Raw genomic sequence first — 15,767 nt, forward strand, 5'->3', positions numbered from 1 at the left:
GGGAGATTATTGCTGCTCTATCCCTGATTTGCGGGAAAGATATTGAAAGTTCCCTGAGACTTTGCCTCTTGAATATCTGGGAAGCCTCGGATCTGACAAGGCCGGAGAGAATGTGGGTCTCCCTGGGTGCATCGTGGCTAAGCGCAACATCGCCAGAACGTGGAAAGGTGGAATTGCATTGCAATGCTCGGATTGGGAATCCGATATGGATTGGTGTATGTAGGCTGAGAGAGCTGTGTATGAAAGCAGGGCTGCCCGGGGAAATGGGCCAGAATCTGGGACCTATGGAATGAAAGTAGAGGTTGGTTGTGCACCCCCTTTGGTGATACATCTCTGTTTACGGTGGACCATGGAACACTGTAATCTGGCGCACTTTGACCACAAACCTACTGATCATAACTGGATTTGCAGCTCTCGTACAGATGTGCCCCTTATGTATTATGTCGTATTGATATTTTGCCACATTTGATTTCATCCTTGTTATACAATTTCGTGACTGCATTTGTATGTATGTTATTGTTTGTGATATAATTTGATTTGCTTTCTTTAATAAAAAAGTTTAAATAAAAAAATAAACTCTACATATCTTGAATTTCTAACCATGAATTTATGAACTCTGATAATTACCGCAAGACCTCATGGGGATTATGGATGTATAGGAGGGCACCAGTGGGGTTTGGTGCTGGAGGTGAAGGCGGCGGACAATCAATTCATCTTCGACCCCAATGTTTTGACCAGTAACTTTTCAGAAGAAAGCAATATTGCCAACAAGATGGATTCAGACGAAGCGTAAACATTTCTGAGACTCAGCACTCAAAATATAATTGGACTCTGATAATGGCATACTGTTGTTACAGTATTTGAAGTTGAAATTGGCAAGACACTTAGTGGTACAAGTCTGAATTGTTGAAAATGAGTAAACAATAAACTAGGAAAGAAGTTGAATGGTGAAATTCATGACTATGTACAGTAAGGATATTTTTTTTGCTTTCAAATGCCTGCGAAGCATTGTTCATTATTGAGTACTAATGAAGACATCAATACATTTCTTACAAAGAAAGCAAGAATGAGAATTAACCAGCAACCCCACTCTGGGATGCTGGAATCCTTGGTAGCCTATGGAGATCTAAAGGTTTCGGTAGATGGGATCCCATTGGCATTTCTCAAGTCAGGGACATTTGGGAAGAGGGGGGGAGTCAAGTACTTCAGCACATTGCAGGCTGAATATGACCTGGCCAGCACTGAATATTTCGGATACGCTCAAATCCTGCACTCCCTTCAATCACTCCTGCCCAGGGGGGACAGCCCCTCCGGAAGCCTCGCCCTTGGAAGCCAGAATCTTGGATGGCCACTTGCCAGAAAAAACGATTTCCCTAATATACAAAAAGCTGATCAATGACATGGCAGAACCCCTTCTGGCATTGAAGGAGAAATGGATGGGCTCGAGATAGATGATGAAGATTGGGGAGAGGCAATTTCATCCCCCAAAGTGGTCGCCATACCGGCATGCCTTAGGCTTGTACAACTTAAAATCCTTCATCGTACATACCTCACTGGGCCACGCCTTATCCACATGGGGAGGGCAGACAGCGGAGAGTGCAGGAGGGGATGTGGAAACCTGAGATCCTATTTTCACCACATATGGGAATGTCACTATATTAGCACCTTCTGGCGGGAGGTTCACAAAACAATGTCTGCAGCACTACACATCCGGCTGTTGCTGGAGGCGAGACGTTGCCTCCTTAACATATGGGAACCTACTGATCTGAACACCCACCAGACACAATGGGCTACCTTAGGGTTCATGATAACAAAAAGAAACATCGCACAACTGTGAGGAGCTATCAAACCGCCATCACTAGAGGCCTGGGAAAGGGACCTTGACTGGTGTATGTTTAGAGAGAAGACGGTCTATGTCGCCAGGGGATGCCCCAAAAAATGGGCCCGTATATGGAGCCATTGGAATAGCCACCATGGGGAAATTTGTACGCCGCCTGATTGTTCCGAATTAAATTTTCCGCTTACCCCGTGATGTTCCCCTCCTATGTCAGATTTGTAATTTACCTCCTCTATATGCCTTTACAGCATGTCAATTGATGGTGCCTTCTGCATTGATTATTTGTACTGATGTTTCTTTAATAAAAGGAATTATAAAAAAAATAATGAGAATTAACAAACAGCCTACTCTTAAATCAATATTGAGTCCCACTGACACCAACCGATATACAATCAACAAGACGGTACTGCAGGAAACACAGTGGCTTCCTATCCTTCTGAATGGTTGCTATAAGTGTGGGGGCTGTGACTGCTTCAAATTTGTTCTGAATGAGACAAAAGAGTTTTCTTATTCTGGGAAAGTGCAAACTTATGGAATGCAATCATGTATTGATTGCAATTCAAAATGCTCCATCTATTTCAATCAGTCAGGGTTGGTAAAGCGCAACTACTCACCCGTGGGGGTCTCAAGGTTCTGGGGGGCAGGAGGGACTGGTCCGTTGAGCCGTTTGTGTGTGTGGCTTACAGTATGTGGGATTCACTATAAGAAAACTCAAAGACAAATGAAGGGAACATCTGAGAGCCTATTAAGAATGGTGATAAGAAGTATTCCTTAGTCGCACATGTACAAGAAAAACATAAGATACTCACAAATATACCGATAAAATATTTGGGACTGGAACAGGCAACGTTCGGGAGACGAGGAGGTGATCTGGAACAAACATTAAGATTGTAAGAAACTTTTTGGTATGACATTATGGATAGTGAGGAAAGATTTTAACATCGATTGGAATTCATCCATTACTGTGAAAATTGGTGAGTCTGTATATGTGTTCATAGGATACAGACAATAACTGCCTCTTCTGTTAGTCTTGTAGTAAACCGGAATGGGGATTAAGTATACTACTTGGAAGTACAGTCCTTATGTCTTTGTCCCTGCTGCCTCCAATTGCCATTTACTTACCACTAGCTTAGCCTCCTGTTAAGTAAAGAAAAAACGAGAATGTCCTCCTATGATGACCTTTAATCGTGCAGGCTCCTGTAAGAAGACTTGTGCCCCTTCAACCTTCAGTGGGTCTGTAGGCTGTCTTAATTTCCAGCGCCTATCCATGGTCACTCTGCACAAGTCTGATCTCACAAAGATAGATAAAGAATCGACATTTACGTGTGAGCTAGGGTTGGTAAAATTTCAAGGATATTGCTTGCCTGAGTAAGAAATTGCTGAAGAAGATCAGCAAGGGTCGTGGGTAGCAGGATCCCTGCTTGTGCTATCCGAGTGGTAGTCAATGCACACGTTGTGGTTAACAATCCCGAACACTATCCGCGATGTCAGGCAAGACCTTTTGAAATAGCTGGACTACATACGCACGGGGGTCTGATCCCTCTTTATCCTCCGGGATCCCAAACAATCTTAAATTGTTACGGTGCTGCCGATTCTCCAGGTCTTCTATGTTAGCCTGCATGGCACATATATGAACTTCATGCGTTTGCACAGAGCTGGTTGTTAGAGTAGTGACTTCTTCAGTTTCAGCTACCCTTTGTTGTAATTCTGATATATTGTTCGTTGTTATCCCGATCTTGGTTGCCACTTCATTGAGTGCCTGCTAGATACTGAGATTGTCTGCCCTAGCCTGTGCATAGTGCTCCTGTGCTTCCAGTCTTTGATCATGAAGGTCTAATAAAAGAGAGAGGGACCCCAGGACCAAAGGGATAGGGTTCCACAATAGACAAAAGTCAAAATATATAATTCCCTTTGGGCGAATTATCACAAGCAGGCAAATTATTGCCAGTATGCATACATTTCACAATAGGCAACATAAACTTTAAACTTTTAGCATGGAAGCAATGTACAAAATATTATAAAAGAAGCACAATAAAAATTAGATCTGCACAGTTTATTACCATACAATATACTTAGTTAAAAAATGGGAAACATACACAGAACAGACATTACATACAAAATAAATCAAACATTTCAATAAAAAAGGAGGTACAGGCTAAGGATTAAATTCCGACAGATAAAGAATTTTCCCAAATTCGTTTTCCTAGTATTACTCCTTGAGCATCGACGCGTTTCGGTGGTATAGTTAATGTTTAACCACCTTCATCAGGCACAGAGATTTATGTTTCCCAATGTTTCTCTAGAGCTATGTATCGCACAATATCGGTCAGGGGTACTCTGCCTCCTTCCCAGTATCCCAGGGTGTTCGTCCAGCGAACTATCCCTTCCAAGTTAAAATGATAATCTTCTCTCCAAATATGTTTAGATGATCCTTAATGGTCAATCACATTAATATTCTATTGAGTTATTCAGCTGCTTAGTACTCCACATATGCCACTTCTCAGTGCGTATATATAACAGTGCAGTGAAAGTGCCTCACACACAGTACAGGTATGGTCATTCGGACTCATACAATTGAGGTATGGATATTCCTTGTTAAAAAGCTTTCACCGAATGCATTAATCATTCGTTGCGCTGGAAATCTTGCAGTTTGTGATCCCTATAGCGTCTGAAGCAGAGGCATCCCGCGTGTGGACAAATTAGCTGGAGTCGGCAAACTCTGCTTCAGACGCTATAGGGATCACAAACTGCAAGATTTCCAGCGCAACGAATGATTAATGCATTCGGTGAAAGCTTTTTAACAAGGAATATCCATACCTCAATTGTATGAGTCCGAATGACCATACCTGTACCGTGTGTGAGGCACTTTCACTGCACTGTTATATATACGCACTGAGAAGTGGCATATGTGGAGTACTAAGCAGCTGAATAACTCAATAGAATATTAATGTGATTGACCATTAAGGATCATCTAAACATATTTGGAGAGAAGATTATCATTTTAACTTGGAAGGGATAGTTCGCTGGACGAACACCCTGGGATACTGGGAAGGAGGCAGAGTACCCCTGACCGATATTGTGCGATACATAGCTCTAGAGAAACATTGGGAAACATAAATCTCTGTGCCTGATGAAGGTGGTTAAACATTAACTATACCACCGAAACGCGTCGATGCTCAAGGAGTAATACTAGGAAAACGAATTTGGGAAAATTCTTTATCTGTCGGAATTTAATCCTTAGCCCGTACCTCCTTTTTTTATTGAAATGTTTGATTTATTTTGTATGTAATGTCTGTTCTGTGTATGTTTCCCATTTTTTAACTAAGTATATTGTATGGTAATAAACTGTGCAGATCTAATTTTTATTGTGCTTCTTTTATAATATTTTGTACATTGCTTCCATGCTAAAAGTTTAAAGTTTATGTTGCCTATTGTGAAATGTATGCATACTGGCAATAATTTGCCTGCTTGTGATAATTCGCCCAAAGGGAATTATATATTTTGACTTTTGATCATGAAGGGCCTGCAAGATTAAGGAGAGTGCTGTACCATTGCCATCATGTGCATTTTTGGGGTTCTGCTTCTCCTCCGCCTCTTTACCCCCGCTAATAGAAGTGACTGTCAGTAGCAAACTCTGTGACCCAGGGCTAGATACCTGAGTCGCGGGCGCTGAAGGCTTCGGGCTGGTCCCAGCTCTGTACCTTATTTCTGAGCTGCATGTAAGACCTGCCCTTGAAAGCCGAGATATTATTGACTTAACTCCCCCCTTAGCCTAAACCCACTTGCGCAGGGAACTACCCTCTCTGAAATGGCTTTTCTGCGTGATGTGGCACTGTTATGTCGTTGGGTGCAAAATATTTTGGGTGTTTCCTTCAGGACCCTTGTTATTTTAGATCTTCCTTTCTTTTTCACAGAGGATGAGCTAGGCGAGCTGATCCCAGTCTGGGCCTCATCTGCTGGTTTAATAATTGCCACTGGCGAGACCTGTATAAGTTACTAAAGAAAAATTGTTGAGGTTGCGAGTAAGGAAGCCCTGGATCAGTCTTCTATTGTGTAATATGTGGTGATACGGGCTCTATGTGAATAACAAGTTCCAGGTAAAACCACATAGTGAATTTTGGTGGGTCTTGTGAAGTGGAACATAAATGGTGACTTGTGAAAGGCGGCAGATTTTTTTTCTTGTTTGTGTGAAGGCTAAAGAAACGCTGCGATCCGTACGCCCAGTGATCTGAGTTTGTATGTAACTGTCATTATGGTTGTTTCTGATGTCAGTACTTTGCATGTAACTTTGTAGATTCCACAACGGGAGGGGGACTTAAAATTTCATTGGATATGAGAGGAAAGAGAGAAATCTGGTGAGTGGGTCCTAGGCATTTCTAGGTTTGATATTGATGAATTGGACGGGATAATCTTGTGACAATTGGCTCATATTCGTGTATTATGAATGCTTTGGGTATCAAATTTGTGGAGGAAACTGCATTCAAGTACTTTGGAAGAGAGTTTTTATCAAGAAGAATTTGGCAGCCCTTCAACTACTCTAGAGGGATTGATATTTAGGATGAGCCTTGATTCAACAAATCTCTATGTATGTTTGGGAGCAAACCTAGATGTAAGTAACTGTTAAGATAATTGCTGAGAATGCATGTGAGCAATTATACATCATGAGGGCTTCATAAGTGGGAAATATTGAAGTTGCTAGTGATCCTGTTACTCTGATTTTTGGATGAGTCAGAATGATGTTTTTAAGTGAAAAATTGATTCCTTTAAGCTGCAAGTAGGTTGATTTATTTTTGGACAATGAATGAGTCAGAATGAAGGCGGATCATATTGAAGAATTGAATGGTAGGTACGCAATTGGCTATTTAGCATTTGATTCATGCCATTTTGTGGGAAGGAGATGTATCATGTTGTAGATGGATTAATGAAAACCTATAAGAGAGATGTGGGTACTCCTAACCGACATTAAAGATCAAGAAGGGAATGATTCTAATTCAAAGGTGAGTGAAATTGCTTCTTTCTGGTGACTCTTTTACAGGGAGAAACTAGTATACATAACTTAGGGGTCTATTACGATGGCGGGGGGAATGGCTAAAAGGACCACCGCCATGGGTGCGGCGGTCCCGCCGTACCCATTAGGATGCCCCCGCCACACTGGCGGGCGCATTCCGCATTTCTAACATTGCGGCGGGCGGTGCTGTCAGCAGCACCCGCCGCAATGTCAGAAATGCATGTGGTGCATTTGCATGTACAACGTGATAGGCACCGCGCAATGCCTGCCACCTTGTGCATGCAAATGCAGGGGGGTACCATAAGTACCCCCCATGTGCACCCCTCACCCCCTCAACACCCTGGGGCCCCGCAATGGGCCCCCAATGCCAAAGACTGCATGCCTTTCCATGGAGGCAACACCGCCAGGGAAAGGCTGATCTCCGCCTAAATCCTAATATGAATGGCGGTGTCTTGCAGACATCGCCACCATATTAAAGATGTTTTCCACCCGGTCGACGAGTCTACCAGCGGAAAAGCGGCGACGGTCCTTCCGTTCGCCGCAAACCCCCCAGCCATCCTAATATGGCAGGGGGCCTTTCTGGTGTGGATGGCGGGCGGTTCGCCACTATCGGGCCGGCGGTGGCTACCATCGGGCTGGCGGGGGCAAAACGCCCGCCATCCTAATGGGCTCCTATATTAGGCTTTTTAGTAAATTGTTTTTTTTAATAGTTTGCCTTCATGGTGAATGTTTAATTTTTTTACAGCCATGATAAAGGGGTGGTCCCCGAAACACATGTTGGATGGCTGTACCTTTTGAGAATTTATAGGTGAATTTATTTGAGCTTATGGAGAAGATGAACAATACAAACTGCATATCTTGAAATACTAACAATGGAGTATTTTTGCATTTATGAACTTTGGTAATAACTGCAGGACCTCCTGGGAATAGTCAGGCATCCCAAAACATGCCAGGTGCAAACTAATTTTACACCTCAGTGTGCCAGCGTGGTAGCCTCCCACTTGCCAGGAACAAACTAATCATACACTTTGATATCCCATCGTGGATTCCCCAACTTGCCAGAAGCAAACTTATTTTACACGGAGACACCAAAGAATGGTGGGCTCAAACTCGCAATGAGCAAAGCAGTCCTATGCTTAGAGACCTCGGTGTGGCCTTCAGCTCACCAAGGGGAGACTAATCCTATGTCTAGAGTCACAAGCAAGGTGACTTCCAAATCACCAGGAGAAAACTAATCCTACAACTCAGTCCCCAGTATTGTTAAATCAAATATTTTGTACTGGGTGTATTATTGCAATGGTCTTTATCTGGGCCTCCCAGCATATGCTTTGGCTAATTTGTAGAGGTTGCAAGATCATGGTGTTCATTTTGAGGAAATATTATTCTGCTTACTAGGTACAACGTAGTTTACACTGACTAGCCATTTGCCAGTGGATTTATTTTAAAAACCTTTCTACTGCACATACAGCTTCTTGCAACAATGATCACTCTGGGATGGCCAACTTCATATGCCTTTACACTCCCACCAGTTCTCTTCACTTAGAAACCAAGCTACTACTATAGAACTCGAGCATAAATATGAGTTGTTCAAAGATAGGTACTGTGACCCAGACACTGGAACAATCTCCTATTGCAAATCAGAAGGAATGATCTATAACCTTTCTTTTGGAAGGTCCTCAAATTTTCTGCTGCTAATTTTTATAATGTTCGCGGCTGTGCCTACCACATTGTGATGTTCTCTTTTGTCTTCTTAGCACCACATGAAACCATTTGTGTTGGATTAGGCTCTCTGGAAGGAACCATATCAAAGTAAATCCTTCACCTACATTCCCAGCATGGCAGCATACAAATCTCCAGGAGAAAACTAACTCTAGGACTAGCTTCCGTAGCATGGCATCCTGCAGTTCACAAGGAGAAAACCGATCCACTACAGAGAAGGCCTAGCATGGCGCTCTCCCGTTCATGAGGTGCAATCTAATCCTAGACCTAGAGTACTGTCAACCCACAAAGCAAACCATAATCTGTTCTTAGGAAGTGCTGACTGAGACTTGAGCTTTCTGCAGACTGAGCTCTGTGCCTTCTCACATTAACTCTCCTTCCATTGCAAACTGGAAGTCACCCCCTTCCAGAACAGGCTACTTTTCTACAGGGGTGCCCTTTGTGTGGCAAATCTGCAACCTGTCAACCCCCAGCTCCCCGAGTCATTTCAAGCCTTCCCAATCCCTGCAAACCTAAGGCTTAGGTATGTCTCTTGTTCCATAGACCACATGATGTGTAGTTTCCACCCATCAGTAAGAACTGCGCGTTTGCGGGCGACATAAACTTAGGATGGTGCCAGACTGATTCCATGCACCCGCTAGATATTTGGTCCCTTGAGTCACCTAGCTCGCAGTGCCACGTTAGCCCCCCTGAACCTAAACATGGAGCGAACAGTTCTGGCAACCACTGAACTCGTACTTTCTTTTGCTCAGATAAATATACAAAGAATACACAGAGGAACTTTTTCAATATTTATTGAACCAGAATGATTCTTGTATTAAATACTGGGCTGCAATGATTAATAGACAAAGGCAGATAAAAGTTGCAATGAGTGTCAACACAGAAAATAAAACAGAGTATATCATTTTGTTGAGACAAGTTATATATGCATACATATAAGAGATTGTAACAACCAAGTGTACCCCAGCGATGCTAAACCCTAACCCAGATGTCTTGGGTGTGAATATGTAGTTTGCCAAGAACACCCCCCACCCACCCCCGTCTGGATGATCTAACCCCTTTACCTGGTGGGTGAGAGTGTACGACCCCGTCTTGGTCATGAACTGTACACCCCTCACTGAGATGTCAGTCAGCTGCTAGCCGAAAGCTTCATAATGCAGGGACACCACGAGATCAGCAGAAGCGTCTCCTCTGACAATGGTAGGAAACAAAAATCTATATATAGAAAATGTCATCCTTGCCTCGGGGCGAGATTGTGGTCGTGCAGCCATTGTTTGTGTTATACCGATAGCTGTGCCGCCATATGGATGTAATAATAAAACACATTTGTATTACGTACATGAGAGGCTTTACAACAGATGCCAAGGTAGTGTAATAGGATTCTCACGAAGTGTTCTGTGTCAGCAAGGTCGGTGTTTCTGCAAAAACAAACCAAGCATCACAAATGCAAGATGGGTGTGTCAAACATTAATGTGGCAAAGAGAGGGCAACTTTAGGAAGAAGGATTAGTGTATATGTAAGAAAGATACTAATTCCTAACGGGCCTAACTAGTGTAGATGACACACCCTAATGCAGACCAGTAGCTTCCAGCCTCCCTAGAAATGCCTGATAGACACTTTGTCTTGCCAAGTGTCCCACCATGAGCTGCAAACCTAACAAGTAAAAACCTTACCTGGCAGCGTGGGACCAGGGTTTGCTATTATGCCATACAATTTAAATACAATGATGGACAAATATTATTTATCCTGAAATCCATGAATCATCTCCACCGTTATTTGCTAAATGTTAGTGTTGTCCGGAAGTTTATAAGTAGTTCCTACAGTAATAAATGATCCATGGGTGAGGGACTAAGGAACTGGTCATGGAAGGACAGCTGCTTCCTCTTAGGACCCTCTCTTGTTAAACCTCTGTTCATACACTACCTGGGAGGCTCTGCTCTGACCTGCATTGCTTGAGTGTTCCAGGATGAGCAGTGTGACTTGTTGATCCATCCTTCCCTAGTATGAATATCTGCACTACACTTCTCAGGTACCTCCTTTACTTAACTTCTCAATGAGTATAACCAATCCTAATGCCCAATGTCTCTCTCTCTGGTTAACAACTTCCTGTCCATGGCAAATGACAAGGCTAAAGCCAGATGGATGGCTGATCTCCCGACACACAGACAACATGTCAAGGAGGTTTTGTACAGCCCTGCATCCGCTTCACGCAATTTAACTATTTACATCAGGACTTCCTCATGCCGCAGCATATCAAGCGCATATTTTCCATGGGAACCCTTGAGTGGCCTAGATGTAGAACATCTGAGGCGGGTTTTTACCATGTGGTCTGGGAGTGTCCAGTGGTGCAGGGGGCCTAGGATGAGATCACAAGAATAATTTCCACAGTGGTGGAACGCTTGCTCCTGCTCTCACCCGAATCAATCATCCTCGGGCTTCGACCCAAGATTAAAAGGGATAAGTACTTGCACAGGTTTATTGATCTCGCTTTTGTACTCTTGAAGCAGAAGATTGCAATGTCCTGGAAGGTGTAGTCAAGCCCTGGCATACACTACTGGATCTCCACATTGCTGTAATGGGCAAAGGCTGAGCTGGATGTCCTCACAGTTGTGTGCATGCATGGGGGAGGGCGAGGGACTGCTGGGGGTTGGAGCTGGGACCTGGAGGTGAAAAATTACATACGTCCACCCTGAGCCCTAGCCTAGGACCTTGGATGCCATCCTCCACTTCACATAATGGGTTATCATGGATGGAGTAAGGGAAGTAATTACCGTGCTCCTTTGCAGACTTATTTCAAGCTTAAATTCTAGAGCAGTGGTTCTTAATCTGTCGTCTGAGGACCTCTAGAGGTCTGCATGGCCTACTCAGGGTGTCTGCATCTGTTTTACAAAATTAAATAATATTACAATGAATACATTTATATTACAATATATACTAATAAAGGAGTAAAATTGACTTTTTCTACATTTGATTGTAAATTGCACCGAATATTCAATATTTAAGCATTTGCTTGGTGCATACATGTTTTTGTATTTTGTGTATTGTTTTGAAGTTCACATCCTAAAAATTGCTTAGGCTGAGGGTCCCTGGGTTCAAATCATGACTCAGTGGGGGTCTCCAGGTTCCAGTAATGATTCAGTGGGGGTCCACAGAGGTCAAAAGGTTAGCAACCACTGTTCTAGAGAAATTATCCATCTCCCCCAGGTCTTTTTGACAACTACCTGCTATGCTTGTGTTCCTGTTCAGAGGGGCATGGCCTGGCTGTTCAGGTTGAACTATTCCAATGGAGCACAACAAAGGCTGATTTGGATATGGTTAGTTCCTGTCTGTAATGGCACAGATGAGTTAAAAATGATGTATGGGAATACAGCTTAGGGTATTACCATTTTATGAGATTATTTCAAGTATTTTACCCATCACCCTTTATTCTGTCATATTGGCATATCCATATGATCTAGAATTCCTCCGACCTCCAACAATAGCCTTGTGAAATGTCCAGGACGCTTGCAGCAAGTAGTCAATGGGATAGCATTGCAGAAGTGTCCTCTGCTGCACTCCTTTCCTTGGGAACAGCTGATCTTAGTGGTAGAAGCTTATTTTTGTATAGCAAAGGGAGTCCTTATGAGGAAATTGTCCTCACAACTCTGTCACTCTCCCTTTGTAAGCCTTTGCTTACTAAGCCATCAGGTGCACCCAGAGGTGGCCTACCTGGACTGCAAACAGATAATGATGGAAGGCATGTGTTTTTATGTATGTTGTTCTCCGTTCTGAGGTGTAACCCACGCCCATCTCTTGTCTTTCAGAGTGGAATTAATGCCCAAATCAGGAACACCTACAGCCAGACCGCGTTGGATATTGTTAACCAGTTCACAGGCACCCAAGCCAGCAAAGAAATTAAGCAGATGCTCAGAGGTAAGCAGGGAGATCTGAATGCACATTGAAGCCAAGGAGGGTCACCACCCCATCCTGGTCTTCGAGGGCACTGTTTCCAGTCTTAACATTTGTGTGACAGCCTAATGCATTCTTGGTGTTGTAGTATTGTTATGCTACTAATTAAATAATCACACATCTGAAGTAAGTGATTTGTAGGTGAAATGTGTGTGAGACTTTCAGAGGGGCAGTTTCCATCAGTTAGAGGATGTAATTAGTCACTTGCAAGGTCTAATCGTTTGCATGTCATTGAGAGACGGCTTGCTCAATCATCTTTGTGTACAATTCAGGAGCTGCTTTGCACTGAGGCTATCTGGAAATCACTGAAATCTTGGTCAAGGTTAGGATTTTGGTACTTTCCAGTCCCCACAAGCTGTGTAATTTATAGATGTGAACACCTTAAACACTGCCATGGTCATGGATGGTCACAATGGACAATGTAAGCAGTATCCGTGTACCAGTACTGGGGCCAGATAAACCTACCTCACTCCGAGCTGATATCAGCAATGTAACAAGGATAGCAATATGTACCAGATTAAGATCTTTTGTCAGCCAGTTAAAACCAGGTGCACAACCTTATGATCTTCTTTTGGCCACTGTTGCCTGTGTGTTCCCATGGTATCTGCCTTTAGCCAATCCTTAACATTAGCCATATGACTCCCCTTAAAATCTTCTTTTGGCCACTGCTCATCCTGAACCCTGCCCTTAATCTAGATAACTGTGTGTTTAATGGTAAGAGTGGAATCTGCTACGTACCAAGGACAGTCTTAGGTACTTCCTTAATAGTTTTCATAGGAGGTGTCACCATTTTCTCTACACTCCTAATAAGCTAGTGAAGTGCTTGGATTTGTATTGGGTTCCTGGATACCCCTTTGCAGTGCATGGTTGAGAAGGATGTTGGTTGGATCTGTAGGGAAGGTGTTGAGTGAAGTCCGTCAGGTTTAGCTACTGTCTCTAAACTGGGTGCAGCGGAGTTGAAGCGCAGAAGCATGAGATATAAAGGATTAGCGTGAAAATAAAGGCAGTGGCACCTCCAGATACCTTGCTAAGAAAATTGAGATCACCCCCTCAGAACCAAGGGTAGAAGGTCTCTTAAAGACAAAAAAACTAAGCTCCCCTCAGATTAAATGAGACTATATTAATAATAACAGACTATAGTGCCAACTGTCAAAACACACAAAAAACAAAGTTAACACATATACAAAAATATAGAATTTATTACGAACAATAATTAATGTATGACAATATGCATACGCATAAATATTCGGAAATTTAAAACCAAAATACCATACAGCTTATACAACTAGTAACCCCTTCTCCTTTTTTAATCATTAAACAATTGATTTATTCCAAACACAAAATGTGGGGAGAGAGGTAAGTTCTCAGTATTCATCAAGGCATTCGGTTGTATATTTTATTGTTAACCACCTTGTTAAGGTTCATTGTTTGGATATCTTCCACACACAAGTTCACACCCTGGTTAATCACATGTAAGCAGGTTAAAAATACGCCTAAAACAAACATAAAACAAGTATTTAATACATTTTTCTTAAACGTGTTTTGGTAACAAAACCCCATTTAAAAAAAACAAAAAAAAACATAAACCATTATTTTACCTATGTCATTGCACATCTTAATGGACCTTTCAACCTGTCAGATTTAAATCAACTTATTATTAAAACATATGCCACATGAAGTAAAATTGATGATGAAAACTTCTGTCATGGGAGATCAGAATACTAAAGCACACATCTCCTTATATGGAATCCGCTATTCTGATATCAGATTCTCCCTTCTCAGACTCACTGGGCCTCTACTAGGCCATTTGCTTTCCTGGTATTGCATTTTTATAACACATTTTTTAATATTTTAGCTGTTCGTGAGATAAGAAATGCAGATGCAGACACTTACTGGCAAATGCATCAAAGTTATGTTTTGCGAGTCCTTAATAGCGAATTTTAAGGAATCGCTATTAAAGACTCGCAAAACGGGATGCATGTAGGAATCGCAATGTTATTAGCGATTCCTAAAGATTCCTTATTTGCGATTCGGTAATAGCTAATCGCTAAAAAGGAATGGCTTTCCCATTCATTCCTATGGGCCTAAAGGCCCATAGGAATGAATGGGAAAGCCATTCCTTATTAGCGATTAGCTATTACCGAATCGCTAATGTTCCGCTATTTCAAGGGTGCCAGGGTGTCCAAAGGACACCCTGTTGCACCCCTGAAATGGACCTGTGCACAAATGTTACACACACACATGCCCTAAGGTCATGTGTGTGCGCAACATGTAACTTTGAAAAATACACAAAAGTGCATTTTTCAAAGTTTTAGCAAATTACCACGAAGTTCAACTTCATGGTAATTTGCTCCCCCTATTAGCGAATTCGCTATTTTTTTGGGTTTCATGTATTGCATTTAAGGAATCTCATTTTGGGATTCCTTAAATGCAAGAGCAATTTAAGGAATCGCTATTTAGAGATTCCTTAAATTGCGATTTCTGCATTTGGGATGATGCATCCCAAATGCAAAAATACCGGGAGCAAACGGCCAGATTCTGAGAATCTGCCCGTTTGCTCCCGGTGTTGTCTTTGATGCATCTGCCTGTTAGTCGTTAAGGGTTTTATTTTAAAAACAAGGATTATTACTACTTTTCTTTGCTTATGGGATGAAGACAATTGTGGAGTGAATCAGTTGCTGTGCTTTCTGTGCATCAGGGCCGGCTTTAGGCATGTGCAAACTGTGCACCTGCACAGGGCCACCAAACCCCAGGGGCCACCACGCCAATATATATCCTTAATATATTAATCCTCTGAGGATGGATGCATATTTGCGTGGTGGCCCCTGGCAGGGATTTGGGGGCCTCCGGCTCTGTTCCACTTCTAAACACCCTGACCCCCTGCCCTCTTTACTGGCCTGCGCGCTCCGCCCCGCCCGGACCCCCTCCTCCGGGCCCCCTACCTACGCTCCCTGCCCAGGGCCACCATGAGCCTAGAGCCGGCCCTGTGTGCATTATTGGTTGCGTATTTTTTTTAATGGTTATGTTTGTTTCTAGGCATGTTTTAAACGTACTTAAATTGGATGACCCCAATGTGAATTTATGTGTGGAATATTTTCAAACATTTGTCCTGAAGAAGTTGGTTAACAGCAAGGTATATCACCGAAACACCTTGACAAATACTGAGGCCTTAGTTCTCGCCCCACATGCTGTGTTTTGAATGAGGAATTGTGACTTATTAAATTGTTTAATGATGAGAAATTAAAAGGGGTTACT

General features: G+C 42.7%; 1 protein-coding gene across 1 annotated transcript in view; it reads left to right on the forward strand.

Annotated features, from left to right (window-relative positions):
* The window catches only part of CASKIN1 (CASK interacting protein 1), a 776,040-nt gene that overhangs the window by 556,316 nt on the left and 203,957 nt on the right, over window positions 1-15,767 (forward strand). Inside the window, exon 8 of the mRNA XM_078664842.1 lies at window positions 12,368-12,476. Coding sequence (XP_078520968.1) covers window positions 12,368-12,476 — 109 coding nt within the window. The remainder of the gene's footprint in view (window positions 1-12,367; window positions 12,477-15,767) is intronic.

The sequence above is a fragment of the Lissotriton helveticus genome, chromosome 10 (assembly GCF_964261635.1).
Source record: "Lissotriton helveticus chromosome 10, aLisHel1.1, whole genome shotgun sequence".
Lineage (NCBI taxonomy): Eukaryota > Metazoa > Chordata > Amphibia > Caudata > Salamandridae > Lissotriton > Lissotriton helveticus.